A 26,774-nucleotide genomic window follows, 5' to 3' on the forward strand; every position below is an offset into this window, starting at 1 on the left:
ACCCTTTGAGGATAGCCAGTCTGTTGAGAAACTTTCAACAGCAGCCACAGACGTAATTCATGCTCTCTATTTTGAAATTAAAACAAGGTCTTGGATGTAACTTCTCTAGGAAAGAAAAGGTATTTAGCTCAGAAGTTTTTTACCAGAATGACTGAACATTTCTGGCAAGGCAAAAGGACAGGTAGCACACAGTGGCTCCAATTTAAACCACTCGATCTCAAATAAGAGAGTGCTGATAACCAAACACTCTACTAAACAATGTTCCCCTGTTTAGTTCAGAGAAGACCAGCACACACTCAACACTCTCTAGCAAGAAACAGACAAATATAACTCTAACATCTTCTGATGCCCAGAGACATGAAGAGACAAGGATTCCATCTTCTGCCATGGAGAGATGTCTACAGAGATAAATCAGGGCAGCAGGCACATAGTTTCATAATGACTAATGTTGACCAAAACTCTTTATAAAATCAACTCAACAAGGAAAGACCTACCTAGCTCATTTGCTCAGGAAAACCCTGGCTCTCTGATGGTGTTGCAATGGATGACCTGACACTCTCCAGAAAACAGATCATGGCAAGAATACAGGCTTCCTGACAAGATGCAGCCCAGAAGTCCTTATGGATAACATCTCATGGAAATCTCTAACACTTTTTATGGCAGTTAAAGATACATGTGAGGTACTGAATCAGGAGCAGAAGCACTGAAAACTCAAATGGTTTTCATTTTTCTTAGTATACATGAGCATTAAGTGCTTTTTCCTTTTATTGCTGGCCTTTCTCCTCTCCCACTAATAAAAAATAAAAATGCCTTTACATTCATTCTGAGAATCTCTAACCCATTGCTGCTGGAACCCACTGTGTATATGGTTCATCGTTAAAGCCATCAATTAGAATTTTTATAACATCTTCCTCTCTATTAGATCATTATATCCTTTTATTGAAAATATTTAACTCAATACTTTGCAATGACTAATGTTCTTACACCCACATGTCAAGGCAGAAGTTATGTTCATTACACAATATTATGATGTTTCAAGACCTTTGGCATTCAAAGATAAACAGTCCAGAACGTAATAGACTGGCTACAACTTCATAAAGACATACACGAAAAGCAATTAACAAGTCAAGTTAGAGGGGAAAAAGAGAGAGAGAGATAAATAGAAAATACCAAGATGTTAGGAACTATACGTGTTCAGTGGGAGACCACAAGGATGGGCATGTAGACAAGACTTTTTGCTGTCACCAACTAAGGTCATTCAAAGAAGATCTTTAGTGGGGAATGATAAAAATTTACAACTTACACACCACAGCCCTGTGAATGACTACGTACACACCATCCCATCTTTTGCTACCTTTCTTGAAGCCTTCACAGCCTACCTCTTTTCAATCATCAGAAACAGCTTTGAAAACAAAGGACAAGGCAGCCAAGCATTCGGTGAGCACCTTTAATAAATAGATCTATTTATCTTGGATTAAGATGTCCAACCACACCCAGAGTCTCTCTTTACTTCATCAGACACCTAGTCCTGTTTCTCTTCCAAAGTCAACATGAGTTGTTGCCCCTGATCTCTTCCTATCCAGCCTTCCCTTCCATGCCTCAATATACACAGTAACCACTGCAGCAGGGTGAGCAGAGCTGACCTACTGGAAAAGACATTGATGTTGGGAAAGACTGACGGCAGGAGGAGAAAGGGACAACAGACAGCTGGATGGCATCACCAGTTCAATAGACATGAGTTTGAGCAAACTCTGGTAGGTAGTGAAGGATAGGGAAACCTGGCGTGCTGCAGTCTGTAGGGTCGCAAAGAGTCAGGCAGGATTTAGCCACTGAACAACAACTACTGTAGCAGGGCAGATAAGAGGGGAAGCTTTGAAGTCAAAGAGTCCTCCAATTTAAGTCTTGGTTCTGCCCTTATTTCAACGACTTCAGGCAAGTGACTTACAATGGCCAAGCCTAAGTTTATCTATAAAATGGGATCCTACCTATCTCATGGGGCTTCCCTTGGTGGTTCAGACGGTAAAGAATCTCCCTGCAATGCAGGAAACCTGGGTTTGATCCCTGGGTTCGGAAGATCCCCTGGAGAAGGGAATGGCAACTCACTCCAATATTCTTGCCTGGAGAACGCCATGGACAGAGGAGCCTAGTGGGCTACAGTCTATAGGGTCACAGAGAGTGAGACACGACTGAGCAACTAAACACACATACACTTACCTCACAGAATTAAATTATACAAAGCATTGGAAATGGAGCTAGTAGATGTCTCAATAACCTTGTAAGTAAACTAGATCTGAGCTATTCATTACTGCTAGTTCGGCTTCTTACTTTTCTAATACGTGAAAAATACAAAAAAAAAAAAATTACACAGGTAACTTCCTTATCCCAGGACTAAGACAGAGAGACAAAGGGAGACACACACACACACAAAAATTATTAATAAGGAAGCCATTCTTTTTATAATACACAAGGATACATTATAAAAGTGCAAAAGGTACAGATGGAACGCAGAAAAAGATGGCAACGTTCAATACTTTAACTCTATTGTTCTAGAATTTTCATTACTTTAACCCCAGTGGGTTTCAGTCTCCGAAATGCAGATGAGATTAAAGCACTGACACAAGACACAGTCTGTAGTAAGGACTTTGAAAATGCTAGGTGCTACTGCTATTATTGTCTTTGTTTGTGTTTCTTTGTTGTTATTAAACTGTATGATCTATCTGCTGTGCCTCTCGAAACTACTGGACCTACTGAAAACAATTCTTTTCTTCCCCCCTTCTTAAAAGAATTCCAAGCATTCTCAACAAGCACTCAATTAATGTTTACAATAGTGACTGTGCTTATAATTAAAATATGCTAATTTTCATTACACTGGGAGGTCAAAAGCATCACCTTTATCTTCTAGGCCATGACTAAACTGAGCTTGGTTACTTCAAAAACTGCCTGCAGAATTTCTAAGCCATCTTATTGCCTTCTGCTGGATTCTGTAGCAGTGGTCGCCACCATTGTTCTGTACTCTTTTCCCTGGTCCCTATTCTCACTCTTCATCTTCTAAAGAACAACAGAAATTATATCAAAATAAATTATATCAAAATACATATCTGAACAGCCCCACCCAACTTTAAAGATCTGGAAGTGATAAACCATTTTTATTGTAAATAAACTCATAAAAAGAGAAGATCAGGTGCCTGGAAAAGTTTCATTACTGTGGCTTCAAGTTTAGTCCACAACAATTTCAGAGCAGACAGTGTTTAAAAATATGTTCCCCAGTGAGATGCTTTTTAGATCAGAGAAAGAACCACTAGAAAACAGTTTTTAATACAACCACTCCTCATCATTCACGGATTCCCTATTTGCAAATTTACCAACTCACAAAAACTTACTTGTAACCCCAAAATTAATATTTGCAGCATTTTTACAGTCATTTGTGGACAGAGAAGTGAGAAATCTGAGTCACGCACACATGCATTTCCAACTGAGGTCAAACAAGGCAACACTCGGCCTCCTCGTTTCAGTTTTCACAAGTGTCTTGGGGTGGGGGTGGGGTTCATTCAGCACTACGCTATTTGCATTCTTTTGTTTTCTGTTGGTAACTTTACCAACAACCCCCAAGTCTCGTGGTGGTTTAATCCCTCGGTTGTGTCCAACTCTTGTGACCCTATGGACTGTAGCCCACCAGGTTCCTCTGTCCTGGGATTTTTCCAGGCAGGAATACTGGAGGGGGTTGCCATTTCCTATTCCATGGGATCTTACCAACCCAGGGATTGAACCCCAGTCTCCCACACTGCAGGCAGATTCTTTACCGTCTGAACCACCAGGGAAGCCCCTGCTAGTGCCAAGGTGTCCTCTAGTGGTACTGAGAATGAGAAGACTGTGAGGTATCTTATGGAGAAAGCACAGGTATTAGATAATCTCATTTCAGACATGACTCTGTTAGCCCTTAGTTCAATGCTATGGTTTAGTCACTAAGTCATGTCCGACTCTTGCAATCCCACAGACTATAGCGTGTCAGGCTCCTCTGTTAATGAATCTATCTTTTTTTTTCTTTTTGGCTATGCCCTGGAGTGGATTGCCATTCCCTTCTCCAGGGGATCTTGCCGACCTAGGGATCAAACCTGGATCTCCTATATTGCACGTAGATTCTTTACTATCTGAGCCACCAGGGAAGCCCATTTATATTGGTCGTTCTTTATTCAAGAAATTGTTATTGGACATTCACTATTCTGTAGGTGCCCAGGGAATTTACAAGTTACATGTTTCCTGGGGCCTCTTTCAGGTGACAACTGACAGAAATAAAATAAATATTTCCTATCAACATATTTATAGGTAGAAGATGGTTGATTTCTTAAAATACACGTCCTTTTTTAAATAAGGGCTTCAAACAAGGTGACAGCTAAAGGCTGTCTTCAGTGAAATCAGTTTAAAATATGTTTCTCACTTACACTATACATGATCTCTTACATTATCTATGATCTCACTTACATAGAGAACCTTAAAAAAAGGGGGGGGGGGGGGGGCTTCAGATACAGAAAACAGAATGTTGACTGCCAGACACAGGGGTTGTGGGGGTGGGCAAAAAGAGTGAAGGCAGTCAAAGAAAAAAAATTCCAGTTGTAAGATAAGTAAGTCATGGAATGGAATGTACAACATGGTGACTAGAGTTAATAATACTGTATTATAATAAGCAACAAGGATATACGCATACCACAGGGAACTATAGCTATTATCTTATAATAACTTTTAATGGAGTATAACCTGCAAAAATAATAAATCATAATGCTGTATACTTGAAACTAACTTAATATTGTAAATCAACTTTCCTTCAATTTTAATTAATTTTTAAATAAAAATTAGAAAAAACACAAAAAATACTGTATTGTATATTTAAAAGTTGCTAAGAGAATAAATCTTTAAAAACTTCTAATCACAAGAAAAAAATTTTTAGAAAAAAAAATTTTGTAACTATGTATAGTGATGGATATTAACTAGATTTCTTGTGGTGGTCATTTTCCAATATACACAATTATCAAATCATTACATTGTGTACCTGAAACTAATATAATGTTATAAGTCAATTATACCTCAATCAAAAAATAATATTTATATTGACTACATTTTGACTTGGTAATAACTGGATATATTGGATTAAATAACATATTGTGTGTGTGTGTGTTCTCAGTTGCTCAGTCACGTCCAACTCCTTGCAACCCCATGGACTGTAGCCCGCCAGGCTTCTCTGTCCACGGGATTTTTCCAGGCAAGAATACTGGAGTGGGTTGCCATTTCCTTCTCTAGGGGCTCTTCCCAACCCAGGGATCAAACCTGCATCTGTTGCATCTCCTGCAGGGGCAGGCAGATTCTTTACCACTGAGCCACCTGAGAAGCCCCAAATAACACACTACTCTCCTTTAATAAATATGTCACTTAAGCATATTTCTTTCACAGGGTAACTGAGTCCAAGTACACTCCTTTCTTCCCCGCCAGGAAGGGATCCTCTGGCCCAGGATGATCTGCTGTGGCTTCCGTGTTAGCCCTGGGCAGCCACGCATGTGCCAAAAGCAACAGCAGTTTAAGGTTGACCCTCTTTGTTCACCATCATCTCTAGACTCCACAGTGGACTCAATAAATATTTACTGAATATCATTTTACCTCATGGGAAAGGAAAATTTGCCCAAGGATCTTCCAAATCATTCCCAAACCATGACTCTAAGAAAATAGAGGAAGAGTTAGATCTCTTCACATCCATCTGTTGAGACACCCAAGACATAAATGTACTCTGAAAACTCCCCAAACTGCCTTGCCCATTTCCTCTTCCCTTTAGTTATGCGTGTCTTCATTTTCCACCCCAGCCTACACAGCCGATTCATCCTGTTCGCTCACTAAAATGAGGAGCTCAGAAATCCATCAGGCTGGGCAGTTTCTGGCCATCCTTCTCAGGCTTCATCCTGTGCTATGCTCAGGAATTCCCCAAACACACTGGATCTCACCCTCAAGTATCCAACTCACCACCTCTTTCACTTCTGCAGGGGTGTGAGTATGGATGTGGTGCAGGGGGGGGGGGGGGGCGGATTTCAATTACATGGAAAGAGAGAAACTGTCATTTTCCCTGTTTCTTTATAAAATTCAGGAAAGGGACTGTTGAGCAGAGAACCAAATTTCAAACAGTCCAGACAATACCACAAAAAGGCTGCAAATACCCTGAAAAATGCTGCCTTGAGAATTCCATATGTGTTTGTATGAATGTATGTCTGGTTTCTGGTAGGAAATGTCTCCCACTGATTGAGAATCAAACTAATTCCCATGCCTCTGCACACACACAACAGCTGGGGTAAGGGGTCGAAAAGACCATTGGGTGACAATCACATGCAAGTCTAGGTTAGGTTTGAAAACTCACTGCAAGAATCCCAAACACATGAAAACTGACTGTATGTGCTTAATGGTGACAAAACGATGGTAGTGTCAGCAGCACCTGCACAGATGAACCACTTCTTTGTTTCCTGTGTAAACTCCTAAATTATAATGGCAATGACACCAGTAGCAGCACTTGGGTGGAGCAGGAGGCAGAGAGTAACAGTAATGCAGGTACAGCAGCAGGTACAGCCAGCATCCACTGCGCCATTACTACAGGTAAGCACTCTCACTGCCTCACCAAACCTTCCCAGCCAGCCAATGAAGCCGGCACCCTCGTTACCCAGGTAACAAGTCTAAGCTGTAACTGATGAAGGCATCCACTTATGTGGACGAGATAATGGGGATTCTCCTCCAGAGAAAGATGGAAGTTCTTCAAACTAATCTCCCTTTCTGCTTCCCAGTGGTTGGTTTAGCCACAAGTTTGGGGGAGAAACTCTGCGAGGCTCAAGCAAAGCGTGTCATTTGACCGTGGTTGATTGTTCCACAATGTATACACAGACCAAAGCATCATGTTATACACCTGAAATATATAAAATTCTTATTTGTCAATCACACTGCAATAAAGCTGGAAAAAAGAAAAGAAAAGCAAGCTATCATGTTGGTGTGGATATTTAGTTTCTAAAATAGCTACATGGTGCTACTAGGACAGAAAAAATTCTAGAAGAGTGAAAGATACAAAGATATTGAAATTTGAGAACATGAGGTATTACAGCTTTTACTGGATAAAGGTAACTGTATAACAAGGCTGTCTTGTGAAATGTGGAAAGCTAAAGCAGGAACTCACTACAGGCCAAGTCGAAACGTGACAGTTAGGAATGACAGACGCCCGTGTGGACACAACCGTGGAGTTCGGCTGCTGCCCTACACAGCGTTGTGAAACCTAAGTTGGTGCACCTCATTATTTATTCCTCCACCTCGCTGGCCTATCATTACAATGAAAGGAAACATGTTGATAAAGGCAAAGATTGTTCTGGCAACAAAAGTAATACCTAACCCGTAAATAGCACGTGCTGTCTTTAAATACCTCTCTGTGAGGCATCCCGGAGTTTACCACTGTTCAACCTGCAGCTACTCCCAAAGTTCCTCATGCTAATCCCTGGTGGCTCAGACAGCAAAGAATCTGCCTGCAATGCAGGAGACCAGGGTTCAATCCCAGGGTCGGGAAGATCCTCTGGAGCAGGAAATGGCTACAACTCCAATATTCTTGCTAGAGAATCCCATGGACAGAGGAGCCTGGTGGGCTAAAGTTCATGGGGTCGCAAAGAGTTGGACATGACTGAGAGACTAACAGTTTTAATTTTTCACTTTTGAGAATCACAGGGTTAGTAGATTCAGAAGCCCAGGGTCAATCCAATATAAGACTCTGAAGAGCAAAAAAAGGCAGAAGAACCCTACAGAAGAATCTGGCTAGAGTTGGCCTGGGTTGGAATGATGGTTCTGGATCATCTAACCAAGAGATAATCTAGCCCTACTCCCCCTCTGTTCTGTGAACCCTCTTGTTTTCCTGCTCATTGCTTTTGAGTCATTTTACCTTAGTGCAGTGTCTCAAAGTAAAAATTCACTTCAAGTCAAAAATTCATTGCATTGCACCCTGCTGGTGCTGTGGACAAAGATGGAATCACAGTGAGAGCCTGGTTACTGAGCACAGGCTTTGGGCTGGGGAATCAAGTCAAGTATTTCTTTGTAATTCACTCAATTATCCTACAACTTAGATCATACTATTATCCACTCACCCCACTTAGTCCTCTGTTGAAACAGAGGCTACAGGAATAACTTGTTCAAAGAGGAAAAAAAAACTAGTAGCTGGTCAAACTGAAATTTAAGTTAAAAATCCTTCTTACTCTGAAGGTTGAACCCAGAACTCTAGACTTCTCTGACTGTTTACAGCTCTTAACCAGTTTACAATAAGAAGAGATTCTTTGCCAAAAAAGCATCAGGGCTTTTTGTCTGGAGAAGGTCAGCATGCAGCAAAAGAAAAAAAAAAAAAAACAAAAGAATCAGAATGCTTGGGTTTAAGTGGATTAAAAATAAGAAGAGGTTGAATTTCTTGGTAAGTAAGAAGTCCAGATCTACCCTATAGGCCCTGCTTGTTTGACATAACACTGGCCTTACCATGCCTTCTCCTCTAGAAAGAAGGATGGCCTGGTGAGATTCAGAATGAGGGGGACAATCTGTTATGTCGGGACACCCTAACATGCGACTAAACAGAGGCCGGCCAGTTGCAGTCACCCCGCCCCTCTGTTTTGGAAGCTCCCACATTCTACAAACTGTCTGGAATTCATTACAACAGGAAAACAGGCTGACAGTCGTATTTCAAATTTTATTCAGCAGAAGTTCTGTGGAAAACAATTTGGTCATGCGGGCACACTCAAAACCACCATCACTGTTTCTCAACCAAATCATTCAGTCAAGTGACTGCAGTGTGCTTCAAGTTTCACACTTTGCAAATCTCCGATAAACTACAGCCCTCTGAGACCTGGGAGAGGGCTCCTTATGGAAGCACAGCCAGGTTAACTCCAAGTCACTCAGAGCTCACATCTGGACAACCCAGCACCCTACCAGGTTTCACTGATATACATCTGATCACTAACATTCTAGAGGGAATTTTCCTTTTTTCTTTTTTTAAAATCAGTATGTGATTATTATCAATGACCCTCTCTAGCCTGACCATAACAAGCAACACCCTATTTTTTTTTTTTTAAACAAAATATATTCCAATCCAGGGTATCTTTCCTATGTGGAGACACAGGACTTATGGTAAAAGCATTAGGGAAGTGTGTGCACATCAGCATGTCCTGGGGGACTTACTGAAAGACACAGACTGCTGGGACTCCCCAGCCACAGTTTCTGATTCAGAAGGTCGTGGGTAGGGGCTGCAAATAAGCATTTCAAACAAGTTACTAAGGGACACTGAAACTGTTGGTCTGGAGGCCATATTTTGAAAATGATTGCACTAAGGTGATGGTGGTAGTGGTGGACGTACTGTTGTTGTTCGGAAATGGGGTGGTGATTTTAATCAGTGAACTGGAAATAGGAAGCAATCAATACAGAGAGGTGGGGCTCAGACAATGGATCAGCGCGGGTGGCCCCCATGGGAGCGACAGAAAATTTAAATTAACCACATTTAATCAGAAAAAGAAGATATAAAATGAAATAATAGAAAAGACCAAGGATAAACCTAAGCAAAGATAGGCACAACTCGATTCAGAAGCCAAAACCTTCCTACTAGGACCATGGTGATGATGGCTAGCTATCCACCAAAAGTGGGTTCTCCTTTCTAAGTTAGAGGTTTTGCTGCTCAGCTGGGGTCTCTCTTTCCCAGTTCCCACCCCAGCATCCAGACCTAGATATGAAACTGGACCTTGCCAGAGAATCTGAGCAGAAGTGATGCCTGTCACTTTGGGACTTAACTTACGCCTTCTCCTCTTCCTTTCCACCACCAGACACAAAAGATGCCAGGGTTCTAGGCAATGACAGAATCAGAAGATGGAAGGAGCCTGGGTTCTTGATTTGTCACATGGAGGAAAGCTGTCTGCCTACCAGGAACTACTACTTATATGATTATCATCTGCCACTTTGTTATAGCAACCAACATTAACCCAAAAGAAGGACTTAGTTTTCCCTGCCTCCAAGTTAGGGCTTCATTCTAAAACACAACAACCTTCCCAAGTTCAAGATCAATGGAAATAAAAGGAGACTCTCTGTGAGCACCCAAGCAAATCCTGGGATTCATTACGTTAGGCTTCCCTGGTGGCTCAGAGAGTAAAGCGTCTGCCTACAATGCAGGAGACCCGGTTTCGATCCCTGGGTTGGGAAGATTCCCTGGAGAAAGCAATGGCAACCCACTCCAGTACTCTTGCCTGAAAAATCTCATGGACTGAAAAGCCTGGTAGGCTACAGTCCATGGGGTCGCAAAGAGTCGGACACGACTGAGCGACTTCACTTTCACTTTCACATGTAACTCCCTGAAACTGATCCCTGTGATACAGAAGAGAGGCAAGCCTGTATCGATTTCTCCACCCCAAAGCCATGAAACTCAAGGGGCTGTTACAAGAATTTGGAAAAGTGACTATGGGCAGGCAAAATAAAGGTGCCCATTAGGGGAAACACATGAGGACAAGGGAGCTGGCTGCCAGTGAAATCTGATTAGAAAGATGACAGGTGTATGAAACCAAGAGTGAGAAAGAGGGATACCTCGGCCAGCAGAGTGACATGTGTATCACTGACTCCAGAAACAAGTCCCAATTAATTGCTCTTGCCATTCAGCCCCTTGCCATTAAAGCATGCATTTTAGCAACTGCAATACTATGATCAAGCAAATGGCATCAAATTCTCTCTCACTCACTTCTAAATCAACCGTGATATAAAGCATCCACATGCTATCAATATCGACAGAGTTGCATTTCACGACCCCGTCATTTAGCATTTATACCTCTAGCCTTCATCTAGATGTGATTAGTGTTTATTTACCTAAACACCAGTGGATAAATGACCATGCCAAGGTGATGCAAGATGTGGTTCCAGAAAGTCTACCACCAATTGTCCCATACACCACAAGCCAGGGACCAGTTTCTCTCACAGGTTACTCTCTAACCATGCTTCTTTGGAGCAATTGGGCAAACTTTTATTTGGAATGTCACCAGGAATCATGCCAGCTGTTTATATTTTTAGAGGCTCTTTTACATAAGCTATTGTAAACTCTACCTTGAAAAATGAACAGACTTTTCAAGAATGCATAGTTGGTGTCATCCTTTTCCCTTAAAAGGAAATGATCCTAACTGGCCAATACTATTTTAATGTTTATTCACAGTCATTATGCTTATTCACAGTCATTCTCTGCCCCAAGTATTATAAATTTGTTGCAAAGGGTTCTATTGGCTGAGATGCCAATTTTCTCAAGTTATACAGTTATTTGAGACTTATGAGTTATTTGAGTTTGAGTTATTTCTCAAGTTATTTGCAGTTTACACAGAGCAAACTGACCCTGAAATAAGACCTTTTCATTTTTGGCTAAAAGATTTCAAATGCAAAAAAAAATTAAACAGAAGTATACTCAGTCCTCTTGACAGAGAAGGATTGTTACAATATTGGAGTGCCTGTGAATACCACCTCCAACTGTTTAGGTTCAGGCAAGAGGAACAAGGTGGCCACATCTCACTGAGGTACCCAGGTAGACTTTATAGAGATTGCGCTAGGTTCCAAGTTAAACAGGAAAATCATCCTTATGTTTTCTGTGTGCTTTTCCCTTCATCAAGTTTCCAATCTCCAGTTATAAAAATAAAATGTATGTTTTGAAAAGCATGCTTTTTTTAGGACCAGTTAATATTCAGGAACATATCACAGAAAAGGTACTGAAGTAAGTACAGCATTCCTGTCTATTTTATCCTGATCTGACATACAACCTCAACCACGGGGCTCAATAACTTTTCTCTGCCTCAAATCTTCTTCCCATGGAAGCAAGTTAAGCTTCCCAGAAAGAAAACCTGTCCTACAAAAGCTACACACGGTCCCATCAGTGGGGACGACCACCCTTCCCATCGGCTCTTGACCTTGCGGGAAAGTAGGGGAATGTGTGTCAATGTGTCAGCAAGTTCTCCCACTCGGGGGTGGGGGTGGCAAGGGCGCAGGCCACAGAAACCTTCCTGAAATTGCTCAATAGCCCACAATTTTCTTATAGAAAGACACGATTTTACCAGTGCCTTCCCTAAAATTTCAACTTACCACGTTTGGATTTAAAATATTTGCTCCCACACAACCCAAGACCTTTTTCCCATGGACACTTGAATCAAAGAACACAGTTACTGACACTTGAATGCTTTGAAGATTTCTTTCGTAAAGGAGTGAATTAAAACACGCCATTGCCTATGGATGTCAAGTCTGATGGAAGCTAGAAGTAGTGCGTGGGAGGAGAGGCTTCTTCTTTTACTTTCTGCAGGAACACTGACATTTTCACATCAGTGTAGACAGGAAGCGTGTGACCCAGGGGCTGAAAACAGCCCTGGGAGTCAGGAGTTCTACATGGGTCATTTCTTTGTGGTGGGCATGGGCATTTGCTGAAATCGATCTCAGGCTTTACTTCTTAATCCTAGGTGACTTGGCCCTCTCCTTTGCACCAAAGATGCAGCCAAAAACTGTTCCTAAACTAAACATAAAGGAAGTATGGCCAGACCAGAATGATCTCAATGCAACAAAAGTGAAATGAGCAAGGGGACCATTCAAGTAAGACGATCCTGGAAGAAAGGAAGGATAATAAAAATACCAAGACCCATCTCCACGTTTAGTCCGGGGGTAGATTTGTAAAGACAAGCATAAATCTCTGACTCCCTGGACATTAGAAAAACATTTAAGACTAAGTTATAAACACTTATTTACAGTGAAGATTAATGCCTGTATGTCTTTCTCCACTGTTCATTTAGTAACTCTTTTCATGCATTACCTTTCATCTTCACAGAAGCCTTGCAAAGTAATTATCACTCCATCTTACAGAGGAGGGAACTCAGAGAGGTTGGTGAGCTTGTCCAAAGTCACACAGCTAGCGAATGGCAGTGGCAAGATCTGCGCTTTTAACCCAGACATTTGGCGCCTCAAAAATCACTTCCTCTATGAGGTCATTTCTAAAGACCCATCCAATAAAGCACCTTCTTTCCCAGGCACTGTCTATCAATAACATTCTATTTCATTTTCCTAGCATGAAAACTTGTCTTATTCATCTATTTGCTTCATTATCAGTTTATATCCCCCACCTCCAAGATGACAGCACCATCTAGTTTATCTGATTCTACTTTTGATTCCCTACACCAGCAAAGAGCTGTCATACGATAAGCACTTAATAAATAAGTGTTGTAAGGAAGGAGAAAAATGGGGTAGGTACAGAAAAGAAAAAAAAAACAAAAAACAAATCCATGTCCCTCTGACCCCAAAGTTATACTGCCTTTGCTGAAAGCGACTGAGTGACATTTGAGAAATGACCTGGGGAGGACAACGGGGGCTCATGACTTTGGGGTATCATTTACTTCCTAGTGGGTCTTTCTCTCACCATTGTCTCCACTTCCTGAAGCACTGCATTCCTCTCAGCCTGCCCTGGTTCAACCTCTGTGCGAACACTCCAAAGGTGTGTGTCTTTAACCTTCAGAGCATGCATGAAAGGCCACAGGAAGGAAGATGCAGCAAAGAAAGAAGGTAGCCATGTTTTAGACCAGACCTAGAGACACAAGGGGCCTGGTCCCCAGTCCTTAGGAACAGAAATAGGGTGTGGGTGTTTCAACAGAGATCCCAGATCTGCCTGCTGGTCCTCTCGCCCTCAGCTGGCTCAGGAAAGATGCAGCCTTCATGGCTTGCTGTAATTCCTTGCCCTCAAGTACACACTGTTCACCAGACTCACAAAAACCTCCTTATAAACGCTACATTTGTCTTTACAATATGAAAAGCTTGGGGCAACTACACTGACTATCTCTGACCCGCCTTCCTGACTGTTTTCTCCAAATAATGCATATTTGGAGATGAGTCAAACATATTTTTATAATTTACTTTGATGAGACAGACCTAACAGCAAAGTACATTTTATACTTAAAACACACACACAAAACAAATGAAACTCTTGCTTACCGTCCTTGAAAAATGACCAAAAAAACACAATTTAGCCAAAATTTTCTCCTCTTATTTATCCTAATACTGCCAGTTCTGAAACAAAGCAGTTGGAAGGGGAAATTTAGTAACTTTGATTTGTCCCAAGATACATTTTTTTACACTGAGGTCCTATTCCTGACAGTAAGCACATGTGACCTGTTCTAAAAAAAGGATATTTTCCACTTCTTGCACAACTGGAGCAGATATAAACATCAGCCTGTGCAAACGGCACTGCAGAACTCAAAGGGAATTAAACACACACACACATACACACACTTAAATAATTCTATAAATAGCAGTACTCGGGAAAAGGAAATCTCCAATAACACACAAAACCAACACTTAGAATCCCACTTTAATCAAGTTTTCCATCTAATCATACCACACAAGCAATCTGCATAATAAGATCTGAACATCTGCCAGGTTAACGTACTTCAATCTTGTCTATTTTGCTTCAGATACATAATTCTGCACTTGCCTTAGTGTTGTGATGCGGAGGGGGAAAATTGCAATCATGGTAAAATAGAAGAGAAGGAATTGATATTACTAGCATGTGCTAGGCACGCTACAAAGCACATTTACACATGTTATCTCAGTTTTAAAGTTTCCACCAATCCTAAGAGGACACTTCTGTAGATTCCACTTCACAGGTAAAGAAATTGAGAGTCCAGGAGGCTAAGAGTCCAGCTGTGAACACAGACACATCAGTTAAGTGGCAAAGCCGCGGGCACTGTGATTAATTAAGCATGGCTACTTCTGAACCTGTCTATGTGCATCCATTCTCTGCCACCCCAGGTGACCACAGAGCAAGAGGAAGAGCTGGGACTCTGGTGAGAAGTATAAAGGCAGGAATGTATCTGGGGGTGCAGTGGTTAAGACTCCATGCTTCCAATACAGAGGGTGCGAGTTTAATCCCTGAACGGGGAGCTAAGATGGAAGCATTATTATAACAAATTCAATAAAGACTTTAAAAATGGTTCATATAAAAAAAAATCATGCCTTAAAGCATGTAACATTTTATTTAATGTTATAAAGAACTATGCTTTGAGTATTGCTTGACATTCAATGCCAAAATCGAACCCCCTTATTTACTGACAAAACTCCACCCCAGTTTCCCTTCCTCTATTACGTTCCCATGGCTCATGCCCCTGATTATCACACTCCGTCCTGTATGTTTGGCTGGATCTGTGTGTTCCCTTCCCTCCCACTACAGAGGCGAGTTTTGGAGAAGGCGCAGCACAGGCAGGCCCCGTGCCTTTCACAGGGCAGCCCAGACTAGTGCACTGGAACACAGGACCAGAGCCAGAACCAGGCCCATCTAATCATGATGCCTTGGTTTCCTTCTCTTAAAATGTCAACAGCAAAAATACAAGCACCCAAGGTAGAAGTGAGACTTAACTGAGTTAACAGAAGTAAAATACCCAGAATCATTCCTGGCATGTAGTAAGCACTGCATGTTACTTGTTTTTAAAATTATAACCACAACATTATTGCTCTTATTTATTATTATCATCTCAAGCAGGTTGTGCAAGTTAACACATGTAAAACCACTTAGGACGGGGGCTGGCACACAGTGCGGCCTCAGTAAATGTTAATAGCATTCATCGGTATGAATTTGCAGGTACTCAATATATATGTGTACAATATGAATCTGTATGTATGTGATGATGCCACAGATGTTTTGTTTGTTTTTTTTTTAACCAGCATAAAGAAACTATTAAGGACTGCATTAAAATTATAAAACACAAAAGATTTATCTGCAGCACCTCATTAGGGGGGGAAGCAAAAAGATTTTACTAAACTTGGGATAATTTTATTGCATAACAACGCTGGCCTTAGAGAAGAAAGCCAGAGTCAACCAAATGCAAACACATTCTGGAAGGTCAGGACTCACTGCTAAGTAATAGAGAAGTAACAAGAACATCTGCTAACATTTACTGAGCACTAAATATGTGCCCAGCATTATGCTAATACTTTTCCATAGTCAATGTCACAATTAATGTCCTTAAGACCCTTAGGAGGCAGGCCCCTCAGTTGCCAGATGAAGAAACTGAGTTTAGAGGTCATCCAGCCTCCCCAAGGTCACTCAGCTTGTTAGGGACAGACAGAAATGATAGAACAATCCTCTTAAATCTCCATGTAAAGTAATTCTCTACAGATCAGACAGAAAGAAAAATCAAGAAAACTTTCCGAAATCAATACAAGATGGACAGTTCCGTCTTGCCAAGAATGAACAATCATTCATCTCATTTTATAAATGAAAGGGTATTTTTAATAGGAAGATGTGGGTGCATGCAAGGTCGCTTCAGTCGTATCCGACTCTTTGTGACCCTATGAACTGTAGCCCCCCAGGCTCCTTTGTCCATGGGCTTCTCCAGGAAAGAATACCAGAGTGGGTTGTCATGCCCTCCTCCAGGGGATCTTCCTGACCCTGGGATTGAATCTCTTATGTCTCCTGCCTTGGCAGGCAGGTTCTTTACTACTAGTGCCACCTGGGAAGCCCAGGAAAAATCTCAGACTAAATCCAAGAAATGGTGGTGACTTTACATGGAAATTCATGCATGTGAGCATGGGTTGGACACAACCATCTTTTCTTTCTCATCTGAATACAAATCTGCAACAATTTCACACACCTCTCTCTGAATCAGCATCTGGGAACCATTGCTCTATCTCATCCTGCCAATATAAACCTAATACTCATTTTCATTCCCATTTCTAATTTGTGGGAAGTTAAAGAACCATTATCTAAACCATTATTAAAACTTTGAGAAGAGGAGAAACTGGAATTAGATTAAATAAATTCTGAAGTCTGTCCAGGAAAAGGGCATTAGCAGCTACAAAGCCACAGAATTTAGCACCAAGTTGAGAGTCCCTTGGACTGCAAGGAGATCCAACCAGTCCATTCTAAAGGAGATCAGCCCTGGGTGTTCTTTGGAAGGAATGATGCTAAAGCTGAAGCTCCAGTACTTTGGCCACCTCATGCGAAGAGTTGACTCATTGGAAAAGACTCTGATGCTGGGAGGGATTGGGGGCAGAGGAAAAGGGGACGGCAGAGGATGAGATGGCTGGATGGCATCACCGACTCGATGGACATGAGTTTGAGTGAACTCCGGGAGTTGGTGATGGACAGGGAGGCCTGGCGTGCTGCGATTCATGGGGTCGCAAAGAGTCGGACACGACTGAGCGACTGAACTGAACTGAAACGAAACAAAACAACTATGAACCTGAAAGATGCTACCATATTTAAAAAAAATTTGATGGGGGGGGTACCTAAAGCCCTACAGAGAGTCCCTTCCCTGATGGTTCAATGGTTCCACATCTGACCCTGACCTGACTGTGCCCATGTGCGATATCTGGGTTCATCCTCTCATATCTGGCACCTTTCCTCTGCCACCCACCATTCACGGCTCATTTCCAGGAGAATACACCAAGGTTTCAAAAACCTTTGGGGAGGAACCAAACTGCAAACATTTCTTCAGGAGGCCCTTTTCTCTTGTGTGTGTCTCTCTATGACCCAGCTTCTCCAGTCATTGTGACCAAAGTGGAGTTCCATCACCTAAATCCACTGGCTTCACATTCCTAAAGCCTAGGAGGTCTGGGTTAGGAATGAAACTGTCTTTCCTCATCAAACACTTGCACATCTAAGCCTAGTCCAGATGAAGAATATATAAACTCCTCTTTGGAGACAGCATGGTGGATACCTATTTTAAAAGGAAGGCAGCCTTAAATGCAAAAACCAGAATCAAATGGCCCATCCAGAATGAAATACAAAGGGAGAAAACAACACATAGTCAAACAACAAAACACTATTGTGCCAGGCATTGTTCTAGGCCTGTTCATCTGCAACAGGGGTGAGTCTGTGTCCCATGGACATTTGGTGGCATCTGGACATATTTTTGGATGTCACAACTTGAGGCGGGATGCTATGGCCTTGAGCAGGAAGAAGCCTGGGATGCCGTTAAACATCCTGCAACACCCAGGACAGCCCCCACACCAAAGACCTATCCAGTCCAAAGTGTCAACAGCACTGATGATGAAACTCTGTTCTAGGTCCTGGGGGCATCACAGTAAACCAGGAAGACCCAGAAATTCCTATCCCCTTGGACCCTGCAATTTAGTACAGAGAAACACAGCATAACTGGAACCCATTAGAAAATGATAGACTAGGTCATAATGTAAGCACTGTGGGAAAAACTGAGCAGGGCAAGGGACACTGAGAGTTTAGACGGAGAGCCACAGCACAGAGCGTGCTCAAGGCAGGAAAGACATTTAAGGGAAGACATGAAGTCGGCTGGGGAGGGAATGAACGCTACTGCTCTCCGGACAAAGACAGAAAGTGCATTTGCTGGCACCAGCAAGTGCAGCTTACAAAGGGCCAGAGGTGGAGAGGTCTGGAGTGTTCCGGGAATGGTGAGGAGGCTGGCTGCAGCAGAGGGAGCCAGGGGAACAGCAACAAGAGACCCACAGTCAGCACTGACAGGGAGCCCGCCCATAAAGTGGTCTGCCTTGGACCACTTTAAGGGTCTCGAGTTTTACTGATACCAGGGAGGGTTCTGAAGAGAGAACATGATGTGATACATTTACCATGAGGTTTCTCAACCTCAGCAGTAACAATCTGGGTACAGATAATTCTTCATTGTGAGACTGTCCTGAGCACTGGAGAATGTTCAGCAGCATTTCCATTCTCTACTTACTAGAGGTCAGTAGTAACTCTCATCCATTGTAGCAACCAAAAATGTCTCCAGACATTGGTGAATGACCCCTGAGTGGGGCAAGCCACCATTCAGGTTGAAAACCAGTTTTAACATAGACATTGTGGCTCCTGTGTTGAAAAATCCACTGAGAGTCAGCAAGGAAAAAGGCAGGAGAACAGGTAAGAGAAAATTAGCCAGCGAGGCCAGGTGGCAGTCTGAACCAAAGTGGGAGCAGAGGAGTTGGTGACAAGTAGGCAGATTCTAGGGGCATCCCTGGTGGCTCAGATGGTAAAGAATCTGGCTGTAATGCAGGAGACCCACGTTGGATCCCTGGGTTGGGAAGAGCCCCTGGAGAAGGGAATGGCAATCCACTCTAGTATTCTTGTCTGGAGAATCCCAGGGACAGAGGAGCCTGGCAGGCTACAGTCTATGGGGTCGCAAAGAGTTGGACACAACTGAGCAATTAACAGTCTTCTTTTTCAGGAGGATTCTAGAGATATCTTCAACTCCAAAAGACAATCCAGAAAATACATCTGATAGACAAGGCAGTTGCAGCCATCTTCCCCTTCTGATTTCAACTTTTTCCAACCAAGATTACAAGAAGGGAGGTGCCCAGGCAAAGACTTGAGACAAAAAGCCACGAGGAGGAGGCCCTGAACATGCAGCCCTTGCAAAGTCACACAACAGATGTCGATGACAATACATCAGAAAACTGTGGAAAACTGTACTATAGGGAAATTTTGCCAACCCCATATATTTATTCACAGATTTTATTTCACTGGTTTATTTCAAAGAGCATGTGTCTGCTCCACAGACAAGTTTTACAACTTTTTTCATTTAGCCTTTCTCTGTGCACCGGTTCCATCCTGCACCTGTTTCCAGCTTCAACGTGTGAAACCAGCGCTTCCCACGTCCCCGAAATTTTCTTTACACGTGCAAGCTAGCTCCTGAGGATGCTCAACCCTTGCAAGTCTTTTTTTTTTTTTTTTTTTTTTTTGCCGACTCTGAAAAAGAACAGGCCCCAAATCCTCCAACGTGAGTTTCATGGCATTCATTTGGGTTTTTCCAGATGGTATTTTCCTCACTCTCTCAAATTTATTTAATGTTATGTATCAGCTACCATCAAAAATGTTCCAAACAGTCCGGTTAATTCATTTCTTTCAGGACTACACACACACACACACACACACACACACACACTCCCTCCCTCATTCTGGCCATGTAAGCATTTGCTTATAGAAGCAAAAGCAGAGACTGCTCGGTAAAACACTGGTCCCTTCAGCCGAATACAGATAAAGCCCCAATGAGCATAACCAACAATACCCTTTACACACTATTACTCCACACCCCCAACCCCCAACACACACAATCTAGGCTCACACACAAAACAGCCATTATGAAGAGAAACCACTAACTAAAGGCTGGTTTTAGGCAACTAACTGCATAGGAGGTTTCCTTCCAATCTCCCTGAAGCATCTGCCAAGAGGCTGCTTCAGCCACCCCGTCAGTCGGTGTGCTCTCCGCAGATTTTCTTCTCCAAAGTGGATTCAGAGTCTGACACAGCCCTGAAGGAAACGAACCTAACTGCACAAGTACCAATCCCCCATGCCCCAGCAGCTATGATCACATCCCTTCACTCCGGATTCAGTCCTTCCTTCACCATGATTTCTGGACCCTCTCCCCCTCTGCCAGCCAGGCCCCTTCACCCAAACACTATCGACAGTGAAGGGCCGGCAGGAAGGTTTGAAAAGGATGCAGAAGCACTGCTGAAGCTTCTAGTTCCAGCCTCATGCTACCTCACAACTGAGGGATGGAACTAAACCCTCTCTACTCTCAGCGCCTCAACTGACCACCTCTCTCTTAGTAAACACTGGAAATGTCCTGAGTGGCCACAGGACAGAGAGGAAGAAAGACAACCAAACTGCTCCAACGGACAAGTGGGAGTGGAGGCAGCGTAAGAAGTGAGCACTAGGGGTGATGGGACGCCAGACCAGCAGGTGTCTTCACTCTCCTCCCAAACAGTTTTAGAAGTGCCCAGAGAATTAAAGACATGTCGCGGCCCAACAGCGGTCACTCGCCAAATCTCCGTCTCAAAGTTGTTTTTTTTTTTTCCCCCTCCAGGGAAGGCCTGTATTTGAATCGGACCCCAAAGCCCTGGGAGTTCCACCTGGACAAGGAGACACACCCCCCCACCTCGCACCCCGCCCCTCCCACACAGGGGTGCCGCGGCCGGGAAGGTCAGGGGCGGGGCTCGGGAAACCTCACCTGGAGGCGGCCCGAGGTCGGTTTTCCCAGAGGGGCCCGACTCCTAAGCCGCCAACAACACAGGAGCTAATTGCTCATCTCTAACGTCGCGCTCGATCCACCGTAAGCTCTCCCTCCCCCAAGTTCTCAGCACGCTGGGATTTTCAGAAAAGGGGTTCACTCGAAACTAAAACTGACCGCGTCCCTGCCCGGCGCTCCTTCTCCCCCACCTCCGCGTCGGGGCACTCCCCAGCCCCCACCCGCTCTCCGCAGCTGGTATCCCCAACCGAGGGATCCCCTCGCCCTCGCGGGCTGTCCGGGGCTGTCCGCCGCACCCCCAAAATGCGCTCGGGCGGAGACCCTCGTTGGTGAACCCGTCCGGCCGGCACGGCCCCTAACTGCGGGGGTCAGTTCGCCCTCTGCCCCGGGGCAAGGGCACGGGGTCCTTGTCCCAGAGTCCGAGCCAGCTGCTTTCCTCGCCTCAGAGTGGGCGGCAACGGGTCCCCCAGGTGCGGGCCGCGCCTCCCTCCAGCTGTCACCACTCACCTGCTCTTCAAAGGTTGACTTTTGAGTTCGTAATAGGTTTTGGGCTCTTCGTGAAACTCCTCCCCGACTTCGAAATCCGGCACGATCCCCGATTCCGACTGCATGGCTCCAGCTTCCCGTCCTCGCACTGCTCCAAAGTGAGAACCGAGCCCGGGGTCGGAGTGGAGGTGGCGGGGCCTGGGTCCCCCGAGCGGTGCGCCCCCAAGCCTTGCAGAGCTCAGCCCGCTGGCCCGCGCGCGGCCGCCCGCCCCGGCGCCGGGAGTTTACACTCGAACCGGGACGGGAGGGGCGGCTGCCCGGCGCCGTCTGGGATCTGTAGTCACAGCCCGGCCGAGTATACCCGACTTGCCAGGGGAGCTGCTCGCCACAAAACTACAATTCCCAGAAGGCTACGCGAGGGCAGAGGCAACGTGGTAGACACCGCTAGTGCAACTCCTGTTTGGATTCATTGTCAATGTCAGCAGCTCCTCTCCCTTCTCTCTCTCCACTAGCTTCAAGGGTACAGACTTGACCATTTAATATTAATAAGAATGGACTCAGCTGTGTTCTCCTACCATCACTCCTCCAAGCTCACACATTCGCGAGGGCACGCCAAGTCCTTGTTAAAACATATATATATATAGTAAAGGGTTTTGGCACTAGAAAGTTTCAGCCTTCAAGTCTCTCTTAAACAGACTTTATATTAGGCTACATGCATTACAGCGCTGCTGCGACAAATCAACCTGTCCTCGATTTGGAACTGCGTGGAGGAACTTTCCTTCACTCTCTAAGTAAAATAGTACTGTTCTTGTGCGTCCCTTTCCTGTAACTAACTCAGTCAGGGCTTTTACGATACTTTTCATCCAGCTGAATGACTCTCTCCTTTATCGAATTAGTCACTTCTAATCCAAAGCAGCACTTGAAAGGTGCAGTTAATTTTAAAAGGCACAAAGTTACAAAACAGCGTCGTCACTGTCTGCTTTTAATTTCTCAGTTGGCTGGGACTTCAAATGAAATCGTCCTAACTTTACAGGAGTGAAGCTGTAGGGCACATAAAATGTACAAGTGTCAACTCCCCCCACCCCCACCACAGCTTCCCGGCACTCAGTTAGGTAACAGATTAACAGACACTGTTATGGCTCATTTGAACTTCCAGTCTTTCCCTCTGATTAGTTCCAGGACGGTATTTTTCTTTCTTTTAAAAGTGTTTGGAGGTATCAGGGAGGAAGTAGAGAGTTAGAGGGTGGCTTTTAAAGTTCTAAGACCCACAGTTGAAATCCCGAGTACTTCTCTAAAGTGCTGTGTAATCGTGAGCTTGTCACTTGATTCCTAGAAGCCTTAATTTCTTCAACTATAAAAGAGGAGATTGCAAAATCTGTTTTTTGAAGATGTTTCGAGGTCAAATGCAACAGAATGATCTGTAATCTATAAAAATGCTGCTCAATGGTCATTGTTTTATTTGCCAGATCTTGAAGATATTTCTTAGACTAACACTTCATTTGTGAGTTTGTCCTTTCAAAAGTAACAAATGATCATCCTGCGAGAAAATCCTAAGGAGGCTAGACTAATGACTGGTACCTCCCAGGAGTTGGCTGTTTGCTAGTTCGCCTTGGATGAAACATCACATTAGGTCCATACCAGTAAAATATTACAGAACCTGAACACTCCTGTGGAAAATAGGCATTTTGTGCTCATGAAATAGGATCCCAGATTCCATGATAGATACTACTGGAAATTAGGCATTAAAGTTAAAAAAAGACAAAAGTTATTCTCTGCCAGAAAAAAGAGGAAACGTAAAACATGCAAGAAACACTGAGACTATACTTGTGGTCTCATCTTGTTTCTCAACTATAGGTGACTGGAATATGGACTTCCCTGTAGCTCAAATGATAAAGAATCTGCCTGCAATGCAGGAGACCCGGGTTTGATCCCCGGGTTGAGAAGATCCTCTGGAGAAGGGAACAGCAATCCACTCCAGTATTCTTTCCTGGAAAATCCCATGGACAGAGGAGCCTAGCGAGCTACAGTCCATGGGGTCTCAAAGCATTGAACAAGACTGAGCAACTAACATTACTGCTACTAGAAGGGGATGAATATCATAATAACATGGAGGTGTTACAGGAATTTAAGGGGTATGGGCTAGAGACTCTTTATGTCTTGCACAATAACAAACTTTCTTATCTAAATATCATCCATACTTGTATTGAGAAACACTGGAATCTTCTTAATCTTTAGGTTCACTGGAAACCTTTTAATATGAGGAAAGCCACTGATCTGCTCCACAGAAAATGTGGATGAAAACAAGATTCTTGTGCCTAATTTTAGTCCGTTGACCTTCAAAGGCTATCAAGGACTTCGGGTTCAGTTCAGCTCAGTTCAATTGCTCAGTCATGTCCGACTCTGCAACCCCATGGACTGCAGCACGCCAGGGTTCCCTGTCCATCACCAGCTCCCGGAGCTTACTCAAGCTTATGTCCATTGAGTCAGTGATGCCATCCAAACATCTCATCCTCTGTCATTCCCTTCTCCTCCCACCTTCAATCTTTCCCAGCATCAGGGTCTTTTCTAGTGAGTCAGTTCTTCTCATCAGGTGGCCAAAGTACTGGAGTTTCAGCTTCAGCATCAGTTCTTCCAATGAATATTCAGGACTGATTTCCTTTAGGATAGATTGGTTGGATCTCCTTGCAGTCCAAGGGACTCTCAAGAGTCTTCTCCAACACCACAGTTCAAGAGCATCAGTTCTTCGGTGTTCAGCTTTCTTTACAGTCTAACTCTCACATCCATACATGACTACTGGAAAAACATAGTTTTGACTAGACAGACCTTTGTTGGCAAAGTAATGTCTCTACTTTTTAATTTGCTGTCTAGGTTGATCATAGCTTTTCTTCCAAGGATCAAGGGTCTTTTTGAATTATAATGAAATAGTCCATTTTGTCATTATATCCCACAGTGACCTGCTAGACCTAAGGGATCTAATCCAAAAGGGAATAAACTGTCAGGAAAGCTAAGACACCTGAACTTAGCTCCAACTAAGTAAGCTTGCCCTGAGGTACACACAGATAGCTGCTATTTTTTTCTCCTTCATTTTTTGTTCTGATCTCATCCTACTCGGTCCAGGAAGATGACTCTTTTCATCACCTATGGTTGGGTTATTGATGACAGTGCCATCTGCCACCCTGTAGGAGTAGCTATGAGACTGTTCCTGGCCCATCGGGGGGGCCATTTTCCTAGCCATGGTGATTCCTGGAGGGATGGACACAGTGTCCTACCGTGACTAGAAGTCCTCCTTGAGACTCTTCTTCTGGGGCATCTTGGGAAGACTGTCTGATTCTTGGAAGCATAGTGCTGGAGGTAAGGAAATCTAGAGCTTATTACTTATGGTCACAGAATAATGGCCATTTTTGATCAGCAGTGAAGCTGATAAAAAATGAGAGAAAATGAGACAAGATCAACAAAAAGAAGCAGAAACAAGCAAAATTGAGAAACAGACAATAACAGTAACATCGTTTCAGCTCCCCATTCCAACCACATCTGAAGTCAGATATCCTTGGACTTTTCAGATATATGAACCAAATTTTGTCTTTCTTTTTGCTGCAACTGTTAAAAATGTTCAAAGTAAAATGCACTGGTTATGAACATGGTATTCTGTTAGGTACCCAGACTACAAGAATGTATCTGACTTCCTGCCCTCAAGAGGCTCAAAGTTCAGGAGCTGAGTCGGGGCTTGTAGCACAATGAGAAGCCACACCCAAGGTGGCAAATGTTAGGCAGCAGATAACTGGTGTGTGATTTATACTTTATACTCATTTATCCCAACAACTATTTGTGGAGCCAACCACATTATGTGCTAGTTATGGGGGAAACGGCAGTAATGAGCCACCTGTATCCCCTGTACTCGGGATAGGGTCCCTGACTTTTTAGGAATAGTAGTGAAAATGATCTCATGGATAAATAAAGTGATAGGTAAATTCTACAAGTGTCTGAAAAAGAAGCAACCACTGAAGGCAAAAAAAGAGATAGTTCTTGGAGGAGAAGTGACTAAGCTACAAAAGAAAGAAAGAGTGGGGGAAGAAGGAAAGAGAAAAGAAAACGAGGAGGAGAGAGAGAGAAGAAGGACAGAAGAGAAAGAAAAAAAGGAAGGGAGAGAGTAAGAGAAAGAAACCTATGTATAAACTATGAAAACTACCACCAATTTCCAGGGGGAAAAAAAGAGAGAAATATGTTAATAATACCACAAGGATTCAGAAATTGAGAAATCTACAAGACATTGAGAAATCTTCAAAAAAACAAACAGCATGAAATAAAGGGGAAGGAGGAACTGCTACACAGATTTTTAAATATTTAAAAGACATATTAGGTACATGAGTTAAATCTCATTTTAAAAATGATTTTGGAAAAAAAGAGACATATCACTCAAACATTTTGCAGGCTTTATCTGAGTTCTGATTTGAACAAAGCAAAGAAGATGATTAATAAAAAATCCAAGGCAAAATTTGTGAAGCTTAGGTCTGAATATAAATTGCAACATAAATGGATTAGGAAAAGACTGGCTGAGGTATGAAGGGCGATTTAAATGAATTTAGGAAAGGAAATCTAATGAGTCTCAAGAATAGCTGATTGCCGTGCAGCAGTTGAAGAGCCACCAGGGTTAAGAGCTAAGCAATGAGTTTGAAGAGAGGCTTCCCTGGTGGCTCAGGTGGTAAAGAATTCCCCTGCAATATAGGAGACCTGGCTTCAGTCCCTGGGTTTGGAAAATCCCGTGGAGAAGGGAACAACTACCCACTGCAGTATTCTAGTATTCTGGCCTGGAGAATTCCATGGACTGTGTAGTCCATTGAGTCACGGAGAGTCAGACATGACCAAGCCACTCTCACTTTTACCTTGTTAAGAACTTCTAAAGAAAAATTATTCTGGCACTTACTAAAGAATAATAAGCCCAACATGATTCAGGGGGACTATTGCCATAGGTGTAGGAACAACAGCAATGGGTGAGGTTTTGCAGTAGAGGACACACTGGACTCAACTTCAAACACAACAAGAAAAAGTTGGAGATTTATATCCAAGAAACAGAATGTGTATTGGGATGTGGAAGGTGGTCAGTGGGTAGTAAATTACTAAAAAGGTAGTATAATTCTTTGCTTAAACTGACCTAACAGGATTCTTGCTGAAGGCAGGCTAGGTAATCAGATATTTCCTAGGGAATGGTAGGGATGAAGAAGGTGATCAGATATCGGGGTTGGGGCTGCTGGTTAAACTGACTTGACTGGATTCTTGCTA

General features: G+C 43.3%; 1 protein-coding gene across 1 annotated transcript in view; it reads right to left on the reverse strand.

Annotated features, from left to right (window-relative positions):
• Window positions 1-21,789, reverse strand: part of MITF (melanocyte inducing transcription factor) — a 237,462-nt gene extending 215,673 nt beyond the window's left edge. Inside the window, 1 exon segment of the mRNA XM_004018330.5 lies at window positions 21,519-21,789. Coding sequence (XP_004018379.2) covers window positions 21,519-21,622 — 104 coding nt within the window. The 5' untranslated portion in view covers window positions 21,623-21,789.
• Between the last annotated feature and the right edge of the window lie 4,985 nt (window positions 21,790-26,774).

This window comes from Ovis aries, chromosome 19 (assembly GCF_016772045.2).
Source record: "Ovis aries strain OAR_USU_Benz2616 breed Rambouillet chromosome 19, ARS-UI_Ramb_v3.0, whole genome shotgun sequence".
In the NCBI taxonomy this organism is placed as follows: Eukaryota; Metazoa; Chordata; class Mammalia; order Artiodactyla; family Bovidae; genus Ovis; species Ovis aries.